This window comes from Barbus barbus (assembly GCF_936440315.1).
Source record: "Barbus barbus genome assembly, chromosome: 19".
In the NCBI taxonomy this organism is placed as follows: domain Eukaryota; kingdom Metazoa; phylum Chordata; class Actinopteri; order Cypriniformes; family Cyprinidae; genus Barbus; species Barbus barbus.
In genome coordinates, this window is record NC_136747.1 from 8,237,175 (window position 1) to 8,258,955 (window position 21,781).

At 36.9% G+C, this 21,781-nt stretch overlaps 1 protein-coding gene across 1 annotated transcript in view; it reads left to right on the forward strand.

Annotated features, from left to right (window-relative positions):
* LOC306884944 (atrial natriuretic peptide receptor 1-like) overlaps nt 1-21,781 on the forward strand; it is a 103,543-nt gene that overhangs the window by 30,280 nt on the left and 51,482 nt on the right. Inside the window, exons 3-5 of the mRNA XM_079441204.1 lie at nt 226-413; nt 7,423-7,536; nt 20,420-20,555. Of these exons, the coding sequence (XP_079297330.1) occupies nt 226-413; nt 7,423-7,536; nt 20,420-20,555 (438 nt within the window). The remainder of the gene's footprint in view (nt 1-225; nt 414-7,422; nt 7,537-20,419; nt 20,556-21,781) is intronic.

Genomic DNA, 21,781 nt, shown 5'->3' on the forward strand with positions numbered 1-21,781 from the left:
GTTTCACCTCGTCAGCTGTTAATAACCTCCAGCCTAATTACAAATTAAAGTGTCAGACTTTCAGGTGCTTCTGCATTTGCAGTACAAACCAAAGCTCATTTGCCACACAAGCACATTCCATTGTAGTAATAAGCGGGACTGAATTCTCATTCAGTCTGAAAAAAATTTTCCCTCAATGAGCATCCTTAAGGCAGAAAATTGAGTTTCCCTATCTTGTGTTTGCAGTGGTGTATGTCTGCTGCAAGTGGGACACGTTTCGCAAGCTGATGGTGGAGTTCTTCAGGTTGGGTCTTCCTCGGGAGGAATATGCCTTCTTCTTCATCGATCTGTTTGGATACAGTCTGCAAAGCCACCCTGCCAAACCATGGGCACGTGGAGATGCTGATGACAATGTGGCCAAAGAGGCATTTAAAGTGAGTTTGATGTACATGCACTGTAAAAAAAAAAAAAAGTCTAATTTATGTTCTGAAAATAATTTTACTGTAAAAAAAAATACAGCAGCAACATTTTAGGTTTTATGGATTTAACTTTAATTTTCATTTGTTCATTTCATAATGTTCATTTGTGATGTCTGGTTCACCAACGAATCGTTCATTTTAACTGCTTTGGTGAACCACTTCACCGAATCGGACTGAACCATCTGAAACTGTCCAACATGTTGAGAATATGTTTTTGATGTCTTTTGCTGAAAAGCAGAAAGTATAACAAAAAAAGGTATTGGAAATATATCAGTGATCCGATGGCAGTTTTATGTCAACAGTAGTAGTCTGATAATGATTCTCTTCTTAGAGTTGTGAGTCATGAGTTTCTCATGGTTTATGTAGAAAGGTGAGTTGATTAAAGTTTATTCACTTTGTATGCTTTAGACATGTGAAACATCAACGTTTCACATTATTATTGGGTGCAGTAATAATATGATTGCATACTGTATGTGTGACGTCAGTGTGTGGTAGTGTTAATGTCGTTAACGAAAACTATGACAAAAAGTTTTTTTCCATGATTAAAATGAGACGACGATGAGACGACAATAAGGTCAATAAACGATAACTGTTACTATATCAACATGAAATATTGTTGATGGTAAAATACAAGACTAAAATGTATTTTAAAAATAAAAACTTTCTTCAAAAAAGAAAATTTCAAATCTCCAAATCATGGCTTCTCTGTTAAAAGGATACTTTTTCTGCCCGGTGTTTTGCAGATAGATAGATAGATAGATAGATTTAGTATACAGTCACAAATGGAAATGTCGAGCCATGAAAATGCCTGACACTCTCCACAGCTTTCTGAGGGTAATGCATAGGCATATTTGGGCAGATCTTTGTTGATGTGATTAGCAGCCAGCTGCAGCTGTTTCCCCTTTTCAGATAGAATCAGCCAGTGCTGCATTTGGCTCAAAGTCGCAGAGAAATATGACTGGATATTTGAAATATGCAGAAATATGACAGCTCTGGAGGTGCTAGTGAAGGCTGTCGCATGGCTGCATGTCTTCATGTGGCTCACTGCCAAACGTCACCCCCTACTGTGCCTGAAAATGAACTTTCTAAATGTTTATTTAGGCTGGAACGAGACCATGTCACATATTTCTGTTAGCTATCTGAATCCTTTTGAACATATTTTTGGAGCAGCTAAAGTCGCTGATGGGATCTGATTTGAAATGTGTGTGTGTGTGTTGCTTTAAAAAGCTCATTTTAAAATGGAAAGATGATTACATAAAAGTCGTTATCTATGAAATTGAAGGTTTAATAGGATATCACTATCAATTTAGTCACCGGAGTTTCAGGAATGTATATAATCATTTTTGATTTTCAGCTTGCATATTCTTGCTTCATATCATACGAGAGGTGTTATTACTTTTGTGTGCAATCAAACTAAAGAGTTTCACCTTGTGGAGGATAATATGGGTGGAAAATCCTGAAAAACTGATGGCTATAATCTGAATAGAGATGTGTTGTGACTGACAGGACTAGGTTTTTTTCACTCTGAGGAACTGCATTATAATGAGTTCTCACACAGACTCGCAGAGGGTCTATTTACATTCATTGGCATTAACTAACAGCTGTGGTGAGCTGACATTTACTTACCCACAGACAGGAATCATTCCATTAGGCTCATGATACAGCTAACAGTTGGTACAGCAAATGATTTCATCAACGTTTGCATCAGAGTTGACTGTCCTGTGTTTGGACATTTATGTAATAAAAGCTGAAGACTGCAGTGCAAAGCAAACATGCTCATCAAGCTGTTGGCCAAAGTCCTGAGAAAGCTTCATTTTGTTTCTGTTAAGCCTGACACTAGCTTTAGTCACCATGCAATCCAAATTCAAAATTCTTATTTTTTATGGAATATTGCAATCTTTGTTATATATGATTTATCCATGCACATCATTTTTTCTTTTTCTTTTTTTTTTAATTCATGTGGTCTTGTAATCTTTAATCACAAACATTAACATCTGGGCAATGATCCCTCCAGCAACCTGTCGCAATCATAAAACCATAACCATCACAGTCATTTTGAAACAACAACTATCCAGTCAATGCCCAATGGCCAAATTAAGTCCCATCCAACCTTTTTTTCTGTTTTGAGAAGGCATTTCACAAGGAGATATGACAAAATACAGAAGTACAGCTTCCGGTGACATCAGCTTCCAGATATTTTTAGCTGTACAAAACCACTCGTTTTGCTGCTTGATAGTGCAAACTGGTGTGTTTTACCATATTATTTTACCATATTATCTTAAATATGAACACACTGGTTTGTAGTGCAAACCGTTTACTCGCACACTCACAGAAAACAGCTTCCATTCATGTAGAAAATGTTTTATCTATACCTATATCAGTAAGTATATCACCCATGAGTGAAACATCTTATAGATAGAAAGTCATACAGGTTTTGGAATAATGATAATGCTGGAATTTTCATTTTTGGGGTACTATTGACTATATTATCATTTTAAGTCAAAAGAAATGTTTGTATTATTTAATAGAGTAAAACTGAAATCTTTCTGAGCTCCACTGGAACTTAAAGGGTTAGTTCACCCAAAAATCAAAATTCTGTCATTAATTACTCACCCTCATGTCGTTTCAAACCCATAAGACCTTCATTCATCTTCGGAACAAAAATTAAGATATTTTTGGTGGAATCTAAGAGTATCCGCTGGACGTAAACGGCGTATGCTGTTCTGTGTCAGCTGTGTCACGCGGATATGTTTTCTACGTTGTTGTGATTGGATCTGAACAAATCTGAGCATACGCTGTTTATGTTCAGCGGTTACTCTCCTAAATGGTGCTAGGGTGACGTGGAGGAGACGACTTGTTGAATAAAGTCATAATTTTTTTCTTTTGTGCACAAAAAGTATTCCCGTAGCTTCGTAAAATTATGGTTGAACCCCTGATGTCCCATGGATTATTTTACCAATGCTACGTTTCTGGACTTTTCAGTTGTATTGCTGTCTATGCAGGGTCAGACAGCTCTCAGATTCCATTAAAAATATCTTAATTTGTGTTCCGAAGATGAATGGAGGGCTTACGGGTTTGAAACAACATGAGGGTGTTTAATTAATGACAGAATTTTCATTTTTGGGTGAACTAACCCTTTAAGTACAATGGGGTACACATACCACTGAATAGGAATCAGTTATTTAGACCACCAAAATAACTACAAACCAACAAAAAAAGAAGACTTTTAGTCACATTTTGGTCTTATTGTAATACTGATATATAACAAGGGACAATAACTTCCAATAATATGTGAGTAACATACAAATATTCATGTTTGTTGTAAATAAAAAGAGAAAGAAAAGAAGAAAACTCTTCTACTTCAGAATTTCACATTGCTAGTTTACTAGCAATTTCTGAGAGAATATTATTTCTACATCAGATTTTTCATAAGGCAGGAAAATCTTTTTTTTAAAGCTCTTGCTGAAAATCATATTTACATCACTGTAAGATTTTGTAGTATTGTCTATTTTGTCCTTCTGTGCTATTGAAAATCTTTCAGACGCACTCTATCATCAGCTTCAGCTCCCATTATCCCTGTCCACTTCACATTAATCATAATCCGTTATACACAAATCTGAGAGTCCTCAGAGGACAAATACAAAGTGAAACACCACGGTGGCTTTTGTTTATTTTAAAGATTTAAGAATGCGTGCTTCCCAATTTTTACACAGATTGTCATAATTTGGCAGTTTGTGGTACAGATGCAAAATAAAATTGTTGGAGATTCAATTTTGGCACAGCACAGTTGGAATTATTGTAAAATTGGACATCAATGGATAACATAAAAACATTTTCTCAGAGGAAGTGACCATGAAAGAGCAAAAACAAATGCTACAGGCTTTGTGGAGGGAGCTGTTTTTTGTCTGTGCCACCTTTTTTAATTTAAAAGCAGACTTCCAAACAAGCCGAAAGGAAAAGCACTACTTAGGAAAGTGCTTTTTAATATACAATAACAATTTGAAATAATTGAATATTCAATTAGTGTTTGCTGTCCTATTTGTTTTCCTCTACCCTGGACAGAATTGGTTTTGTTAGACACTGAGACACACACACACACACACATCTGCATACACATACCATTGTTTCTCATGATGAAAGTTTCCTCTTGCTGGTACCATCTATCTTTAACCCTAGAAAATCTACTGTATCATATGTGATACACACATTTCTGCGGTCTCTTAGGTCATCAGCCTGACCAAATTCTGTTGTACAGAATCTACTCTAAGCAGTCTGTTGTCTGATACTCTTTTAGCATGTAAAAGCCTTTTAGTATAATCTAAAAATGTCCACCTTCCAGTTGTGGTTCATGTGTCTTTTTACTGTGACATCTTTACTGATTTATATAACAATTTTTGGACATACAATTGCCACTAAATTGCATATTTCTGCTCAGTTTTTATATCTGAATAGAATATAGAATAGCTGTAATTTTATATTTACATATTATGTTAGTAATGAATGCCTATACACTTGTGAATAACTTGCGTATACATATAAACTTGACGCATGCATACACCTATAGACACTCGCTAATACATATAAACACGATTCATGCATACACACCCACAACAAGACACGCACATACATATAAACTCGATGTGCGCACACACACCCATAAAACACTCACGCAAACACACAAAATAAAATTCACAAACGTATACAATTCTGATAAGACGCATGCTTTAGTTGTGTGTATATATGTATATGCAAATGATTTCATATGTGGATGTGCGTGAACTTTTCAGTGTAAACGGAAGCAGTGGCACTTCCGACGGGACATTTGAAAATGCTTAACGTGGCTTAATGCATTAAAACAGTGTTTTTAAAAGACCAAACTCAATAAACACATTATTAATAAAGCATACGATGTATAGACAAGCAGATGAGTCCAGACTAAGAACGTAACGTAATTACACGTAAAGCGTTTTCCTCCCATAAGGAATAGGCCCTACGCTTAACCTGGCTTAATGCGTTAAGACAGTTTTTAAAATGCCAAACTCCGTAAACACATTATTAATAAAATCAAACTATGGACAGTATAGTATGATTTATTAATAATGTGTTTATTGAGTTTGGCGGTTTTGGGGGGAAAAATTGTCTATAATGTGGTTGCATATTGACATGAAAAAAATATTTAAAAACGTGTAGCAGTAAATTTAAACTGGAGAAAGTTTGAAGCACCATATGTGCTTGATGGTTATGGGACCGTCTGACAATTCCACCGACTTGGTTAAAACATCCAATGTATTTTTGAATTAAAATTTACTTTTAAAATAACACATTGTCAAACTGTAAATCTTGTATTACATATATAGTGATTTACAGAGGGGGTTTTTTTTGTTAGTTTTTTGCCAATAGATCCCTTGTACACCATTATATAAATAATAAATGTAGCCTAAGTCCAATTTTTCATGTAAAATTATTGTGTACTGTACGTACAGTAAGGGAAATATTATAAGTATTGTCTAAGGCGAGATATTGACAAAATATATGCCAATATATTCATTCAGTTTGCTTACTGGGCAAATCTCCAGATGCCGGGACATTTTAAAACGCTGTGGTTTTATGCATTAAAACAGTGTTTTTTAAAAAACCAAACGCAATAAACATGTTATTAATAAACCATGCTATACTGTACATCGTTTGATTTGATTAATAATGTGTATATGGGCGTCAGAACCATTGTATGTGGGTGGGACAAGACCCACTTTTGAAGACCAATGATATTGGACCCACCCACTTTTACCGTCTCTAATTCAGTGAATATGTTTGTGCACTTTTCAGAGCACCGTCAGTCAAATCCATTCCACATGACATGAAGAATGCCCTAATAAATTAAACTTCATTTAGTTACAGCCTTGAATTCCACACTGCTGCTTCCTCAAATCTATTGCACTTGGCTCATTCAGACTCCATATAAATGAAACTCCATTCTGTGAAAAGGGGGAAGAACAATTTCAGCCAAAGGCGGACGCGAACTCGGGTCTCTCGCTTTACCTCTTACGCCATTGGAATTGCATAGAAATAATCGTCTTTTATAATGTTGTGAAGTTAATGGGCAGAGGTAAATAACCCATGCCAACAAGGCGGCCTATTAATGACTAATTAAAAGCCACCAGACTACAGAAAATATACTCCAGTAATTTTTTTTTTTCTGGAGGAGGACCCACGCACATTTATTTTGCTTCCGACGCCCATAAACTAATGCGTTAAGCATAGGGCCTATTCCTTATGGGAGGAAAACGCTTTACGCGTAATTAAACGCGTTACGTTCTTATTCTGGAATGCATTTTTTGTTTTAATGCATTAAGCCACGTTAAGCATTTTCAAATGTGCCGCTGCTTCCTTTTACACTGAAATGCCTTCCGTTTACACTGAGAAGTTCACGCACATTTGAAATCACTTGCATATACACATATACACGACTAAAGCATGCGTCTTTCTTGTCAGAATTGTATACATTTTGTGAATTTTATTTTGTATGTTTATAGGTGTGTATGCATGGATCAAGTTTATATGTATATGCGAGTATGTATAGGTGTGTGCATGCAGCGAGTTTATATGTATGTGCGTGTCTTGTTGTGGGTGCATGAATCGTGTTTATATGTATTAGCGAGTGTCTAGAGGTGTATACATGCATCAAGTTTATATGTATACGCAAGTTATTCACAAGTGTATATGCATTCATTACTAACATAATATGTATTGGTATGGATTTCATATTAGTGTGCATGTGTATTTCATATACATTTTGAACATCCAGTAGTATACATGTATATGTGAGTAATTTATAGGTGTATATGCACGTGTTTTATGTATGTATTGATAAGCGAAGTTTGATTAAAATCCTACGTGGCGCCTCATACTTTGTCTTGTGCATTATACAACTCAAAACTTGCCTTTGTGTTGAATCTTCTTACAGAGCGTGAAGATCCTGACCTACAGAGAGCCTCAGAACCCAGAGTACAAGGACTTTGTGTCCAAACTGAAGACAGATGCCATGGACATGTTTAACCTCAGTGTAGAAGATTCTCTGGTAAGAGTTCATCAAACTGCTACAAAACTGTGATATTAACTAACAAAAATAATTGTAAAAAAGTACATTTTAGTATCATTTTAAAAAGAGTACTTATTACAGAAATAAATGCAGTAAAGTCTTGCATTGATTTGTAACGGTGGTGGCCGCCCTAGCTTAGATAAGCTCTAAAAAGAAATGTTCGGGCGCCAACAGATCTTTTAGACCCATCTCTTGAGAGCAAACCACTGGAATGAGATTTCTGCTCTGAAATTCATTCCTGATGAGTTTTTGAAACCACACGGTTCCCATGTTGAATGAATGTCAATGCAGTGCATACATAAGACCCCAGTGACTCTGAAGCTTAAACAAGAATGAGAACAGTTTCTCTGGCTTCTCCAGATGCAGTACATTTCACCTTGTCTTAATAGATTACAGCTACACACTAACTCTCAGTTCACCTCTGGGATGTTTCTCATGAAGAATCACCTCAAGGTTTAGACAATAAGAATGAATTTTGCCTGCTGATAGCATTGTTTACTTGCATGTGTTTTCTATATTGTTTTAGCACCCAATTCACTAAAGTAATTATGTAAATCAGATAAAGGCACAGACTTACAACATTTGCGTTGATTGCAATTGGCACAGGGCAATTGCTCAGCATACAAGCTGGTTTTGAGTGCTAGGTTTTGATAGATGCAGCAAACTCCAGACACATGAATTGATTCTTTAAATGCCAAAAGTAGTGAGACTGATAGCATGCATCAGCATGTGTGCGATCCACCGGTCCAATAAGAATCAGTGGGAAAATATATGTCTGAACAAGCATCCCTGCTGGAGTGATGAAACAAACCGCAATGACCCACAGATTTCACACCACAGACTGACAATATAAGCTGCAACTTCAAGTGCCAAGCACAAACAGTCAGAGCCATGTACCAGCAGAAGCCATGGAAAAAAATGTGGTTGAATCCAAAATTGTCCATTATGCATGTATATCCAATGAGACATTGTCAAAAAAAAGAACAAAGCAAACAGTTGTGAAACGGCAATGGTTACAGAACAAGCTTCATACATCCAGGCCAATAGGTGTCAGTATAGAGTCCAGAACCACTGGTACTAATGGAATGAATGAGACACAGTTGCAAGCAAAAACTTACTGAGTAAGTCCTCCTTTAGGCTCAGCCTCAGATGTCACGCCCACTGAACGTTGGCTAAACGTCTGATGCATATGGCACACTTTTCTGGAAACACTTCAGGAATGTCGAAGTCGTCATCGGACTGGTTGAATTAAACCAGATTTCCGGGAGACGCAAGTGTGGCGTTTATTTTCAGTCCGCCGGGAAACAAAGATTCCGTGGCGCCAAACCCCCTCACGAAAGAAGAAAGCTGTTGTGTTTACAAATGTCTAAATTGCCTAAAATGTTGAGGTTTTGGCTTTGTTTTGCTATTGACACACTATCTACAGTCATCATACATTATATATATATATATATATATATATATATGTATTTGCTTTCACCGTTCTCTGTAGATCCCACCTTCTCGCACACCACATTTGGTTGATTGTGTACAATGCCTGCACGCTATTGGTCAAACAACTTTTTAGTTATTACCTTTAGCCAGTATGAAAACAACAGTAAAACAAAGCCAAACCCTGGAAATTTCAGGCAATTTAGAAATTCTGGCCAGGACGTGTCCAGGAATCTGGTGCATTTTTTATATTATGCCTCATTTGCATAGAAATAAGTATTTTGCCCAGACTTAATTTAAAAATGATTGCTGCAACCTGTATCAGCCTGTATTGTCAAGTCACATTTATTTGAATAGCAGTTTTCACAATACAGATACAGAGAAAGCCATGATGTAAATATTTAGCAGATTACAGTTGACCATAATATTTTACATTTTATGAAAATACAAGCAAATCAAGCATGTAAGATTTGCTATATAGTATCCCCCTTATTTGCCAATTCTACTAAAAGCTTGCACTAGCACAGTGGTTCTCAAACCTGTCCTGGAGTACCCCCAGCCCTGCACATTTTGTGTGTCTCCCTCATCTATCACACCTGATTCAACTCATCAGCTCATTAATGGGGACTGCAGGATCTGAAGTGGGTGTGTCAGATAAAGCGAGACATACAAAATGTGCAGTGCTGGGGGTAGTTCATGGAGAGGTTTGAGAAACATTGCACTAGCGCAGGGGTTCCCAAACTCGTTCCTGGAGCCTCCTCAGCACCACACATTTTGCATGTCTCCTTTACCAATCACACCTGATTCAACTCATCAGTTCATTAGTAGCAACTCCAAGACCTGAAATGGGTGTGTCAGACAAAGGAGACATGCAAAATGTGCAGTGTTGGGGAGGCTCCAGGAACGTGTTTGGGGACCCCTGCACTAGCGCGAATCGTCTTTTGGAGTTAAAATAGTACTGTCAGGATTTACTAAAGATGCACAGTGAAGAATTGGCGCTGAAAAGCCGTGGACACAGTTTTTTTTGTGACACATCATTAAATATGCATTTGTAGGAGTTTCCCTGTTAGATGCAAAATTTATGGGAGTAGAATATTAAAATGAATCACGCAATGTGATTTACTAAAGTTTCCGCTAGTTAAATTATTGGTATTATTTGGTGTTAATGGCTACAATTTTTGTTGCCATTTGTTGGGTGGTGATATATTTTCATTTTGTGATATAAAATAATAATTGGTCATTCTTAGTGAGAGATTATTTGAAGTTGCCGGCTCTGCTTGTTTGTGCTCTGACAGTAAATGTCACCCGGTACTCGCCCAGAAAAAAACCCCAATGCATGTGTGCAGGACGAGTAACCTTTCATTGACAGTGGGGAAGAGTGGTAATTACTCTTAGCTGCAGGTCTCCTTGTGCGAGTCTGTCACCACACAGGAGTCTGTTAACTCCAGATCAGCTCAGCTCCAGATCAGTAAAGACGTGTGCCCTGAATGAGCCTCCTGCCCACCCATCCTCTGAAGCTGAACTATAAGCTATTGAGCATTATAAACAACACACCTACTAATGACCTTCTAGAGGAACGGGTTGTGATTTGATCTCTTGTAATAATGGTGGTCCTTGCCAGATCCATTTCTTCGCTGTCGGCTGTGAGATTTTCTTCATCCCTTGAACTCTTAGAAATATGGGTTCTTTCAGCACCTTAGATTTGAAAAATAATTTTCTTTTAGGTGTTTAGGGCTCTTGAGTTCGTTATATGGTTCTCTGAAGATTCAACAAGAAGTTTCATGCTGCAAAATAGGTTCTTTGGATCGATGTTATTGCTAATTCAGCTAAGCATGTATTTATTGATTTATTTTTAATTATTATTATTTATGATTTGTTTACCCTTTTGTCTAAAACGCATGACTTCCTTCCATGAAACACAAAAGGAGAAGTTTAGCAAAAAGACCAAGCTGCTGTTTTCCATGCAATCTCAAATGTGTCAATATTTTAAGTAGGGCTGTCAATTTAAAACATTAATTTTAAAACATTGTCAAAGTAGTTGATGTGACATCAGTGGCTCAACCGGAATGAGCACCCACGGGATCGGCAGCTATGGGCACAACTATTCTCTTTAGTTTGTTAATCCAAAAATGCATCATATAATTCACAAAATTATATATTTTTATTATAACCTCAGTGTAAAATAAAGCTAAAAATAATTGCTAAAAAATATTTTTTTGTGGTATATGTGTGTTTTACCTGTATATCCTGACACTTTTTAGGTAGGTATGTAATAAAATTGACATCAGGTCTTGATTTCAAGATCAGGAACCTGATCTTCCTTGTGAATCTGAAAAGATTTTAAAACACTGGGCATCGTAGACTTGCTTTGTAAATTGTTATAGAGGAAAAAACTGTGCATTGCACAATAAATGACTGAACATCACACACTTTCATCATTTAAAGTTGTTCTGAACACAACAAACTCAAACAGAAACATGCGCCTTGTTGCTAGGAGACACATGACAAGTAAAAACAATAAATCAGCTCAAAATGTCAAACATGTTTGATCTCCTAAACTGGATGAAATCACAGTATGAATCTTAAAAAATGACCATTATATACGACATGATTTTCTGTGAAGTCTGTCAACCCAAAATCTGCTGCGTCGACTCTTCCAAACTGTAAAGCGGAGCAAAAATCTGGCCAAAATTCATGCAGTGTATTCCAGCCTTTAGTAACAAACATTCCCACATGTAGATTTGCCACCCTGCATGTGTGTGTACAACAAACAACTCAGCCAAGACTTATTAGCAGTGCCTGGAAAGAGTTGCAGCTGTGTTTCCATAGATAACTATTAGATGAGATATGCTGTATGCTCTGTGCACAGTCAAATTATTTTCTGAAGTCTAATAAGGTGCCTGCTGCAACTCTTCTCACTGTTCTGTCGTCTGTTGTTCTAGTCTGTTAGCCTGATGCATCCATCCATTTCCCCAGGGTAGTGAGCTCATTTGGAAGGTTCCCTCACACGTCTGTCTCTCCAATTAGTTGTTCTTTTCACTGCCATCATATTATTACAGCCGAACACGTTCTCTCTCTATCACTATCACTCTTTTGCTCTCTCTCTCTCTTTCTCTGTCCTTCTACTTACTTTGGTGAACTATGCACTTCATCAGTGTCTCAAGTTTCCCTTCCCATTTCACCATAGAAGGGATAATTTCTCCATAAATACTCTCTTTAATCCAAAGCTTTGTTAGGCACTGCTCTCTGACTGGACGGCCCATGTCACTGTGATGTACATGACTGTGCACAGAAAAAATAAAAACAAATGTAGATAGGTGTGGCAAAAGCTGCTTCCTTTTTAGGGGATGTAATCTACTATGAGCTTTCCCATGTAGAAACATCTAATGGTGGGAACAACAAGTGCAGACATTCATCAGAGGTTACAGAAACTGTAGAAATGGGAATTGGGGATAATGAAGGACAAATCACATGTCCTGCTGTTTGTGATAAATTGTGTCATTAGTAGTTGTTAAGGCTACTGTTACAGTCAGATTGTGATAAAACATTCTAAACGTTCCATAGTCACGTAAAAGGAAGGGCTTGAGCCATACGTGACTCTGGACCACAAAACCTGTCTTAAGTAGCTCGGGTATATTTGTGGCAATAGCCAAAAATACATTGCATGGGTCATAAATAGCAAAGTTTTTTTAAGACAAAAATCATTAGGGTATGGTATGTTTTGTAAACCTCATACACTGTTTACACTTTTTTTTTTTTTTTTATACAGTGTACTGTAAATATATCAACTTAATCTTTGATTAGTAATATACATTGCTAAGGACTTAATTTAGACCGCTTTAAAGGCGATTTTCTCAAAAAATATATATATTATATACAGATTCCAGATTTTCAAATAATTGTATCTTGGCCAAATATTGTGCTGTCCTAGCAAACAAAATTGATTCATCTTTCAGATGATGTATAAATCTATATAATCCACCCAGAACACCCTGGTAACTGCTATGTGGCAATCCCCAGGCAACCACCCAGAAAACACTAGCAACTGCATACCAACACTCTAGCAATTGCATAGAACCGCCCAGGCAACTGTTTTTTTTTTTTTTGAGTTGTTGTTGTTGTTGTTGTTGTTTGTCGTAGTTTTATCTGGATTTGTTTGTGGCTCATAGTCCTTTAGCACATGTAAATATGCTGTTGCTCTCTCTCTCTTTTTGTATCTCAGTCTGAATCTGTAATTACTTTCAATCCTTTTTGTCTCTACAATGTTTTTCTTCATATCTCTCAACCTGTTGCTTTTTGTTGTTGTTTTTGGTCTGGATGACATTTTTTCATCTAGTCCTCCCCACCTCCCACTCTCTCAATCCATTCAACCATTTACCCAGAATTTGCATTTCATTGCACCGTTCTCTTTCTCTAAGGACAGCAGCGATCAGTAATCTCCCAATCCACCGTCGCCCACAGATGTTCCGTATCGACGATTACACACTCTGTCTATAGTTGCTATGACAACCACACTTTTGTACATCTCTCTGCCTCCTTTGGCATTTTGGAGCATTTTTCCCTCCGTTTCATTACGCTACAGCGGAGCTCAGGGTTTGCCAGCAACCATCTGGCTCTGCGCCACTGACTTCTACCTGTGAATTGCTGTAGCTCAGGCTGACAGATATTTCAGAAACTTTGACAGGATTTTAGAAGTAAAATAAAACTAATCTAATCTTCAGTTCAGCTGGGATCCTGTCCAGTTTGCCTCCAAATTAAACACACTGTTTAATGGTAATGCGTGGATGGATGGATGGTTTGTATGGTGGACAGATGGATGATTTTTGGCTGGAAATGTATCTTTCCCTTGCCTAAATTTAGTCAGATTTAGTTATTCATGATCAGGTTTTAAGATGCACTGCATATTTGAATCATGATAGAGGAAAAGATATTGCTCGGTGGTGTGCTTTCATAGTTCAGGATCCTTAATAGAATTCACACTGGTGCTTAAAATATCAACATTCTCTTAAATATTTCTTAAAATTCCTTAAATGTTTCTTGAATTTGTTGACATCAATACTCTAAGTTAGGTCTTGGAAGAATTTGTTGAGAAATATTTGATTTGCAGGTGTATATTGGTAAATTTGAGCACAGATTAGAGACTATTATTACTTATTAGTATGTTATAATTTTACTCTTTGGGGTCTGAGGGGGTTTTAGGGCCCTGGAGAAGTTTTGACATGCCCTGACATTTGTGCTTTTTCAGGATCTTAAAAACATTTAAATGTCTAAAGTCTAAGATTACACTGTATTCAGGACAAACTGGACTACAATAATACGTGAGCAGTATGAATGTACATGTTTGTGTTTTTGAGAAAACAACGTTTATGTGGTAACATTTGTAAAGCATGTTTTGTGTTAGAAAGGCCGTATGTGAAGGAGTGACAATGGCCATGGATATTTAAGCCACTTTTCCACTGAAATTACCTGGAACAATTTGTCCCAGGAACCTTTTTTACTCGAGACCTCTTGACGTCTGCGTTTCCATCGCAGTCTAAATAACGAGAAGAATAGGCAAATAGTCTGGTGATGTAGGTCTGCATGCATTTCTCAATACAAAGAATGCACATTTCTGACTGTCCGGTAATTCTGCAAAGAGCAGCATACTTGATAACATCAGTCAGCTTGCCTCGGCTACTGCAATTTTCCTCACTGTTGTACAATAGTTTGAAAATATGAAATATGATATCAAACACCACTGCCTCTTTTCGTTTTCATTTAAACATATTAATAGCCTGCATTTTAAAATCTTTATTTGAATGTGGCAATTAAGATTTTTATTTTTAATCCTTTATTTGAATATGGCAACATACTGAAATATCGCACTCTACAATATTTCTATGAATAAATCTCTGATAGAGACCCCTCCCCTATCAGCCAATGCCTGTGTGCATAGTTAGTAAGCATGCTGACATCATCCATAGCAACGAGGTCAACCCCACCCTTACACTTAGCTTTAGACTTCTCTCTATTCCTTTTTTGGTTAACAACTGTTTGTTGAATTTTCTTCTGAGAACAGTAGTATAAAACAAAAGCAGCTGTACAAAAACTTATCTTTATTCCTTAGTAAAGTATTTTTGTCTCAGCAGCTTTGTGAATAGGTTTTAAGAGAAAATTCTTAGCTAAAAACTTTTACTGCTATTTAGGAGAACTCTTAGTGGTAATATAAAATGTTTTGTGAATACGGGCCCTGATATTTCCAAAGTGTTTGCTGCTTCATGGATTCAAGAAAAAAGCAGCCTCCTCATCAGTAGTCATGGAGCCGTTATACTTCTGATGTTGGTTCAGAACTTTTAAGGCTGGGACGGCGAGCGACGGTCGGGCTAGTTTTTTGGTGTGTTCCACTCGTCAGGCTCACGTCGGCGGCGGCATCTGGACCATCGGCGAGAGGGAGAACCCTGATTGGATGAACGAGTCAGTGCCCGAGAATTACAGCGAAGGTGATGAAAACAAGCACGTAAATGAAGTCGCTACAGACAGAAGGCTGTTTAAATGTTACTTGATCTTTCCCAATCATTCTAATACGCAAATGTTTTCATAACAACATGAGCCGCTTAAAATTATTAAAGTTATCAACATTACTGATATTCAAAATGCAAGCTCTGCTTTGTTTGCATTTCGTATATCTGCGTTTATCTTGTATATATTTGTTTCTCCTTTTGAATGTCGAATATACAGTGCCCTCCATAAGTATTGGAACAGTAAAGACAAAATTGCTCTGTTGGCTGTGGAGTCAAGATATTTGCAAATATGATTAAAAGATGAATATGAGACAAAACTACAGAATGTCATATTTTATTATTAGCCGTTTCAACACATACATGTTTTACCAAATAAAAAGAACAGCACTTTTAGAGTTCATCCCACTCATTGATGTGAGCATAAGTATTGGGACAGTTGAACATAAGGCAGATATAAAAGTTTAAAAGCTATTATTTAGTTGCAGATCCCTTGCACACAATCACAGCAGTGAGTCTGTGACCCGTAGACATCACCAGACTCTTGGTCTCATCCTTTCAAATACTTTTCCCAGCCTTTAATGCAGCCAATTCCAATTGTTGCTTGTTTTGGGGAGTTTCTGCCTTTTCTCTTCAGCTGGTGAAATTCATCATCAATCAGATTTAAATCTGGAGATTGACTTGGGCAATCTAAGACTTTCCATTTCTTTGCTCTTATAAATTCCTTGATTGAACTGGCAGGGTGTTTTGGGTCATTGTTCTGATGCAATATGAAGCACTTCCCAATGAATCTGGTGGCATTTTCTTGAATATTGGTAGGCAAGATGGTTTTGTACCCCTCCAAATTCATTCTGCTACTGTCATCATACATGAAGTCATCAGTAAAGTTGAGAGGGCCTGTACCAGAGGCAGCCATGCATGCCCATGCCATGACACCACCTCCACCATGCTTTACAGATGAGGCTGTATGCTTGGGATCATTTGCAGTTCCCTTTTTTTTTCCTCCACATTTTTGCTTTCCCATCACTTAGATAAAGGTTCATCTTTGTCTCATCGGTCCATAAACACAGTTCCAAAACTTTTCTGGCTTTTGCAAACTCTAATCTTGCCTTTCTATTTTTGATGCTAGTCAGAGGTTTGCATCTTGCTGTGTAGCGTCTGTAATTCTGTGTCAAAGTCTCCTGAGGACAGTAGATTGTCAGAGCATCACCCCAGCTTTCTGGAAGTTGTTGGTGATTTTACAGACACGTCTTGTAGGATTCATTTTCACAGCTTTTATGATTTGTCTTTCATCAACTACTGTTGTTTTCTCAGCCGATCAGGTCGTTGTTGGTTGCTGGTGTCGCTGGTGGTTTCCAAACTCTTGATTTCTCCATGCCCTTTATTTTTGCTATAGCTCTAATTGACTTCCTCTTTTCTTTTAGCATCCAAATTGCTTGCTTTTCTCTCAGAGTCAGCTCCCTCATCTTCATCCTGGTTTGTGTGTCATCATCGAATGCAAGCCTCAGAATACAGAAGTAATGGATATAACTGATACGACACATTCCCTGCTTTTAATATCTGAAGAATTAATGCAACAGGACACAGCTGATCACTTAGAAAGACCTGTGAGGCAACTGATCCAATACTTATGATCACATCAGATAGAGGGATGAAACTCTGAAAGTGCTGAACTTCTTAGCTGGTAAAACATCTATGTGTTGAATCACCCAATAATAAAATGTGACATTCTGTAGTTTTGTCTCATATTCATCTTTTAATCATATTTGTAAATGTCTTGACTCCACAGCCAACAGAGCAATTTTGTCTTTACTGTTCCAGTACTTTTGGAGGGCACTGTATACTATTGATAGCTGCTGATATAGAAGTTAATTCCTCTCATGCATGTGCAGAACGCACATGTTAGTTTGCTGTCGGCTGTAGTCTGTGGGGTGTGTTCGAGCGCAGTGAGGCGACAACACTGTCGCCGCTAGTTCTTTGAAGTCAGCTTGGTGTGTCCCGGCTTTTAGAGAAAAACATTTGTGAAGTGAAGTCTTCAAGGTACCAAAGAAAAACATTTGTTGGCATGTTAACATAGCAAGATGTTTGTCTTCTTCCAGAAGCGAAAAAGTAGGCGAGATGATCTTCACGTTTGTTTACAGAGGTATTTACATATTTACATGTTTACATATTTACATCTCACGTGGCCAATTATAATATGAATGATGTTTGTGGGCACGACCACATTACAGATAATGAGCTCAGATGGGAAAGACTGGACTTCAGGTTGGTTTCATGTGGGTTGCTTTATTATAGAATATTTGTTTTTTCGATATGACTTGCTTCATTTAAAAGTAGACACGTCAAGCTTTCTCCAGATATATCTCTCATGTCTGTATGCCAATATTACAAATAGACCCTTTACAGATTCAAATGACATTACCCTTGTGTGTACAATCGAAAATGACGCTGTTATCAGGAAAAAATGCAAGTGGTCCCACTGGCGCCTTTGCCGACCACAGGTGGTTAAACTAAAACTATTCAAATCATTTTTAGCAATTGAAATAAAGCTGAAATTAAGTAAAATTAAGCAGTATTTGATGAAAAACTTGAAATGTTGCGTAACTGAAAGTAATACATTTTAAAGTAAAAGTAAAGTTCTTTCTGGTCCTCAAATCTGATTGGCTGAAAAGAGTGTGATAGTCTAGTGATAACAGAACTCCAACAATTTCACCGTTTGCAGTATTTCTTACAGCAAGTGTATTAAAAAATATATAATTTTAATTACAAAAATATAATTTTTAAAATAATACTGTTTTCAATCATTTGTATTGAAAGAGACTGAAACAGGGTTGTGGACAAGGAAGTTATTTTTAGTTTCAACACCTGCTTGTAAGACGCAGCCAACAAATGTACTGAGCAGCGCTGTCATCGGAAATCACCCTTAACAGATAGGTCTAATGTTTCATTGTGAATATGAGATTGAGATGAAGAATGAATGCTGTATCAGATGCAGGTAATCACACTAGCTTAGTCAATATCTCTCTCATAATACTCTCTTACACAATACACTGATTTTAATACAGTAAGCAACTCAACATTCAACATGCATGTATTAATCAATCATTAAAAGTATTAAGAAATATTGTAATAGTAAATAAGTTGCATAAAATGACAAAAAAATCACTGCTGTTCAGGGCAGAAAGTTCAGATTGTAGCAGTTAATTATTGTATCATGTTCTTATTCAAACAAATAGAGTGGTGATAAATGACAGACTAGCAGGCCCACACTTTGAATAATCGCACATCAGTCTGAGCTTTCTGAACCATCTCTCATGCACATGTTCACATACCAACATCACAGCAGCTGAAATATGTACATGCTTACCCAGTGAAACCCACGTCCCCAAAGACTGCTGGGAAACAGCAGTACAGAAACTGTTCAGTTCTCTCACAAGATTCTCACACATGTGGGGTGGTTGTAATCATGGCTGAAGGTCATGTAGGGGTAATAAAGCCTGCTATAGTGTAATTTAGTGTCCTTGGTTGTGCCTTTCTCTCTCGGATGTGTGTTTGTCTTCTCAGGGTTATGGGAAGTCGGTGCACATGTTGTTGATATGTAACAGAGGTTAGGGTCACAGAGATCCAGGATTTGAATCTAGTCTTGTGTAGTTTACAAGTACTAAAAACATAACTGTACAAACAATATTATGTGGTATAAAACCATAATTTTGCTAATTTCTGCACCTTATGGCAATGTGACATGACGTGACTTCTAGGGTTTTATATTCAGCTATAGATAATACAGCTATAAATAACAACACTAACAGAAAACGTCCTGCGTTTTACGATTGTTAAACAATTCGTTGTTTTTGGTCTCCAATTTGGTTAAGTTTGTACACACACACGCATGTTGGGTTTCCATGTTTCAGAAATGTTTTAGAAAGAAGTCTCTTTACGCTCTTAGGCTACATTTATTTGATCAAAACTACAGTAAAAACAGTAATATTGTCAAATATTATTACAATTTTAACTAGCTGTTTTCTTTTTTACTGTATTTTAAAATGTAATTTATTTCTGTGATTATGGTTGTTTACTAACTCAAGTAAAGAGAGAAGTTAAATGGCAAAACATTGATATTAATTTGACATTTTATTTAGCAACACCAAATTCGACCTCTCAGTTCTTATCACGCCTGTTTCACACTGCCTATCTTAACGCTGCTTCTTAATTTTTTTTGCCTATATTAACAGGTTACAGCAATCACATAGCGAGCATGAGCCATGCAGTACTGCGTAGCAGATGTGCATAAGACACGTTGAGCTTAGCAAAAAAATGCTGAAAGCGCATATTTATATATTTGCAATATATGGTCTTTTTGAACTAACAAAATTGTGGACTGAACTCACTTTCTAAACAGACAGCGACAAATAATCTTTTATTTAATAAATCTGACTAAATTCAGATGATTGAAGCATTGGGGGGGTTCGTTCCGAGTAATAATTCATTACCATTTATGTAAATATGAGGCTTCTCCTCATAAAAAATCTAGTAAGTTTAAAATGGTTCTCGCTGACTAACTCCTTATCACCATATTAGAATTTGTTTTGATTACCAAACAAATTTTCCGTGTGTTGAAATGAACACATGGAGCAGGGGAAACAGGATGTATTTCATCATATTTAGGAGAAATGTGTGATATTAAACAGTGAAGCAGAGGTGAATCGAGTCACAGGAGAATGACAGACAGCATTAGGAACGCAGCCATTTTTCTCAGCACACAGTCTCGTGTGGGTCATCGAATTACAGTCTTGCGACGCTGTCAAGTTTTCTTCAAAAATACTTTCACTATGGTCTCTAGAGAGCTGGTAATCTAATAAAAGTAATAGAATTTAAACCCTAGTTATTTAGAGATTTAATTCTAGTATGTAATTTGTGCGCTTCCTCTCTTCCAGATGAATCTGATTTCTGGCTCATTCCACGATGGAGTCATGCTGTATTCTCATGCCCTAAATGAGACTCTGGATCGGTCGGGTGCAAGGCCCCCAGGGGACGTTATCAATAAGAGGATGTGGAATCGCACATACCATGGTCAGTTCTGCTTAAAGTCACCTATAGTATCACATAGCCAGATTTTTATGTTAAGTGACAAAAGGTCTGCAGCTTATTCTGAGCAGGAAGAGATCATTTTGACCAATGTGTAATGTCACCAACCACTTTTTCAACTTCATTTACCCTCTACGAGCACTTTTGTTTTGCTTTTTTGCGTTTAGTTTTGGTTTTATATTCTATTGTTTTGCTCTGATTTCCATTTCGGGATTTTTGTGTTGCTTTGTTTTCTTATTGTTTGTTTTTTGTTTTGTTTTCTGTGCTTTGATTTGCTTTGATTTGCTTTGCTTTTTTGGCTTTATATTTTGCTTTGACTTGCTTTTTTGTTTGTTTGTTTTTTTGCTTTGTTTTTCTTTGCTGTGATTTTCTTTGTTTTGTTTTGCTTTGCTTTGTTTTTTGCTTTTTTGTTTTGTGCTTTGTTTTGTTTAATATCTAGTTTATTATCTAGTTAAGTGTCTATTAATGAGTGTTTTAAAATATTTAATGCCACCAACCTGGCTGTTAACTTTGGAGGTATTTACTTATGGGTTATTACTGATCATATACTGTAGCTAAAACATGTGTAAACACATGCAAAAACTTTCCTTTTCTAGAATGGAACTATGCTTTGCAATGTTTGTTAATTTCTGGGAACACTATTTACCATGAAGAGAGTGTTCAACAGAAAATAACATTGCCTGGTATAATATTAGCATTTGCATTTAGCACAGGAGGGGTAGATCCAATTAATATCTGTTCTGAGGAAACATGCTTATATGGACATAAGTGTAAATTCAATGTGCATAATGAATCAGCAATCCTGTCAGGATAAATGCATGAATTAACTAATCCAGTTATTATTTAATCCTTAGATTAAAAAAGATTTATTTCCCAAAAGTGCTCATTTTATCAACCCAGTACCTGCAACTTTTTTCCAGGTGTACTGATAAGAAGTCTGTACCAGTGTACTCTCACACCTGTAATTTGCGTAACGTCAACCAATCAGATTAGAGCTTGCCACATTGAGTCCTTTTTTTTTTTTCTGTGAGCAATATGAATCAGACAGTCAGTGAATGGACTGTGGGCAACCTACAGGCATAATGCCTGTGGCCGAGACTAGAAGTCACCTAGACAGCTTGTCCACATTCACTCGTTTGTATAAAACTCAGTTCTCTTTAATATTACAGTTGTGATTAGTAATAATACAGCGTGCTTGTATCATTCCTCTG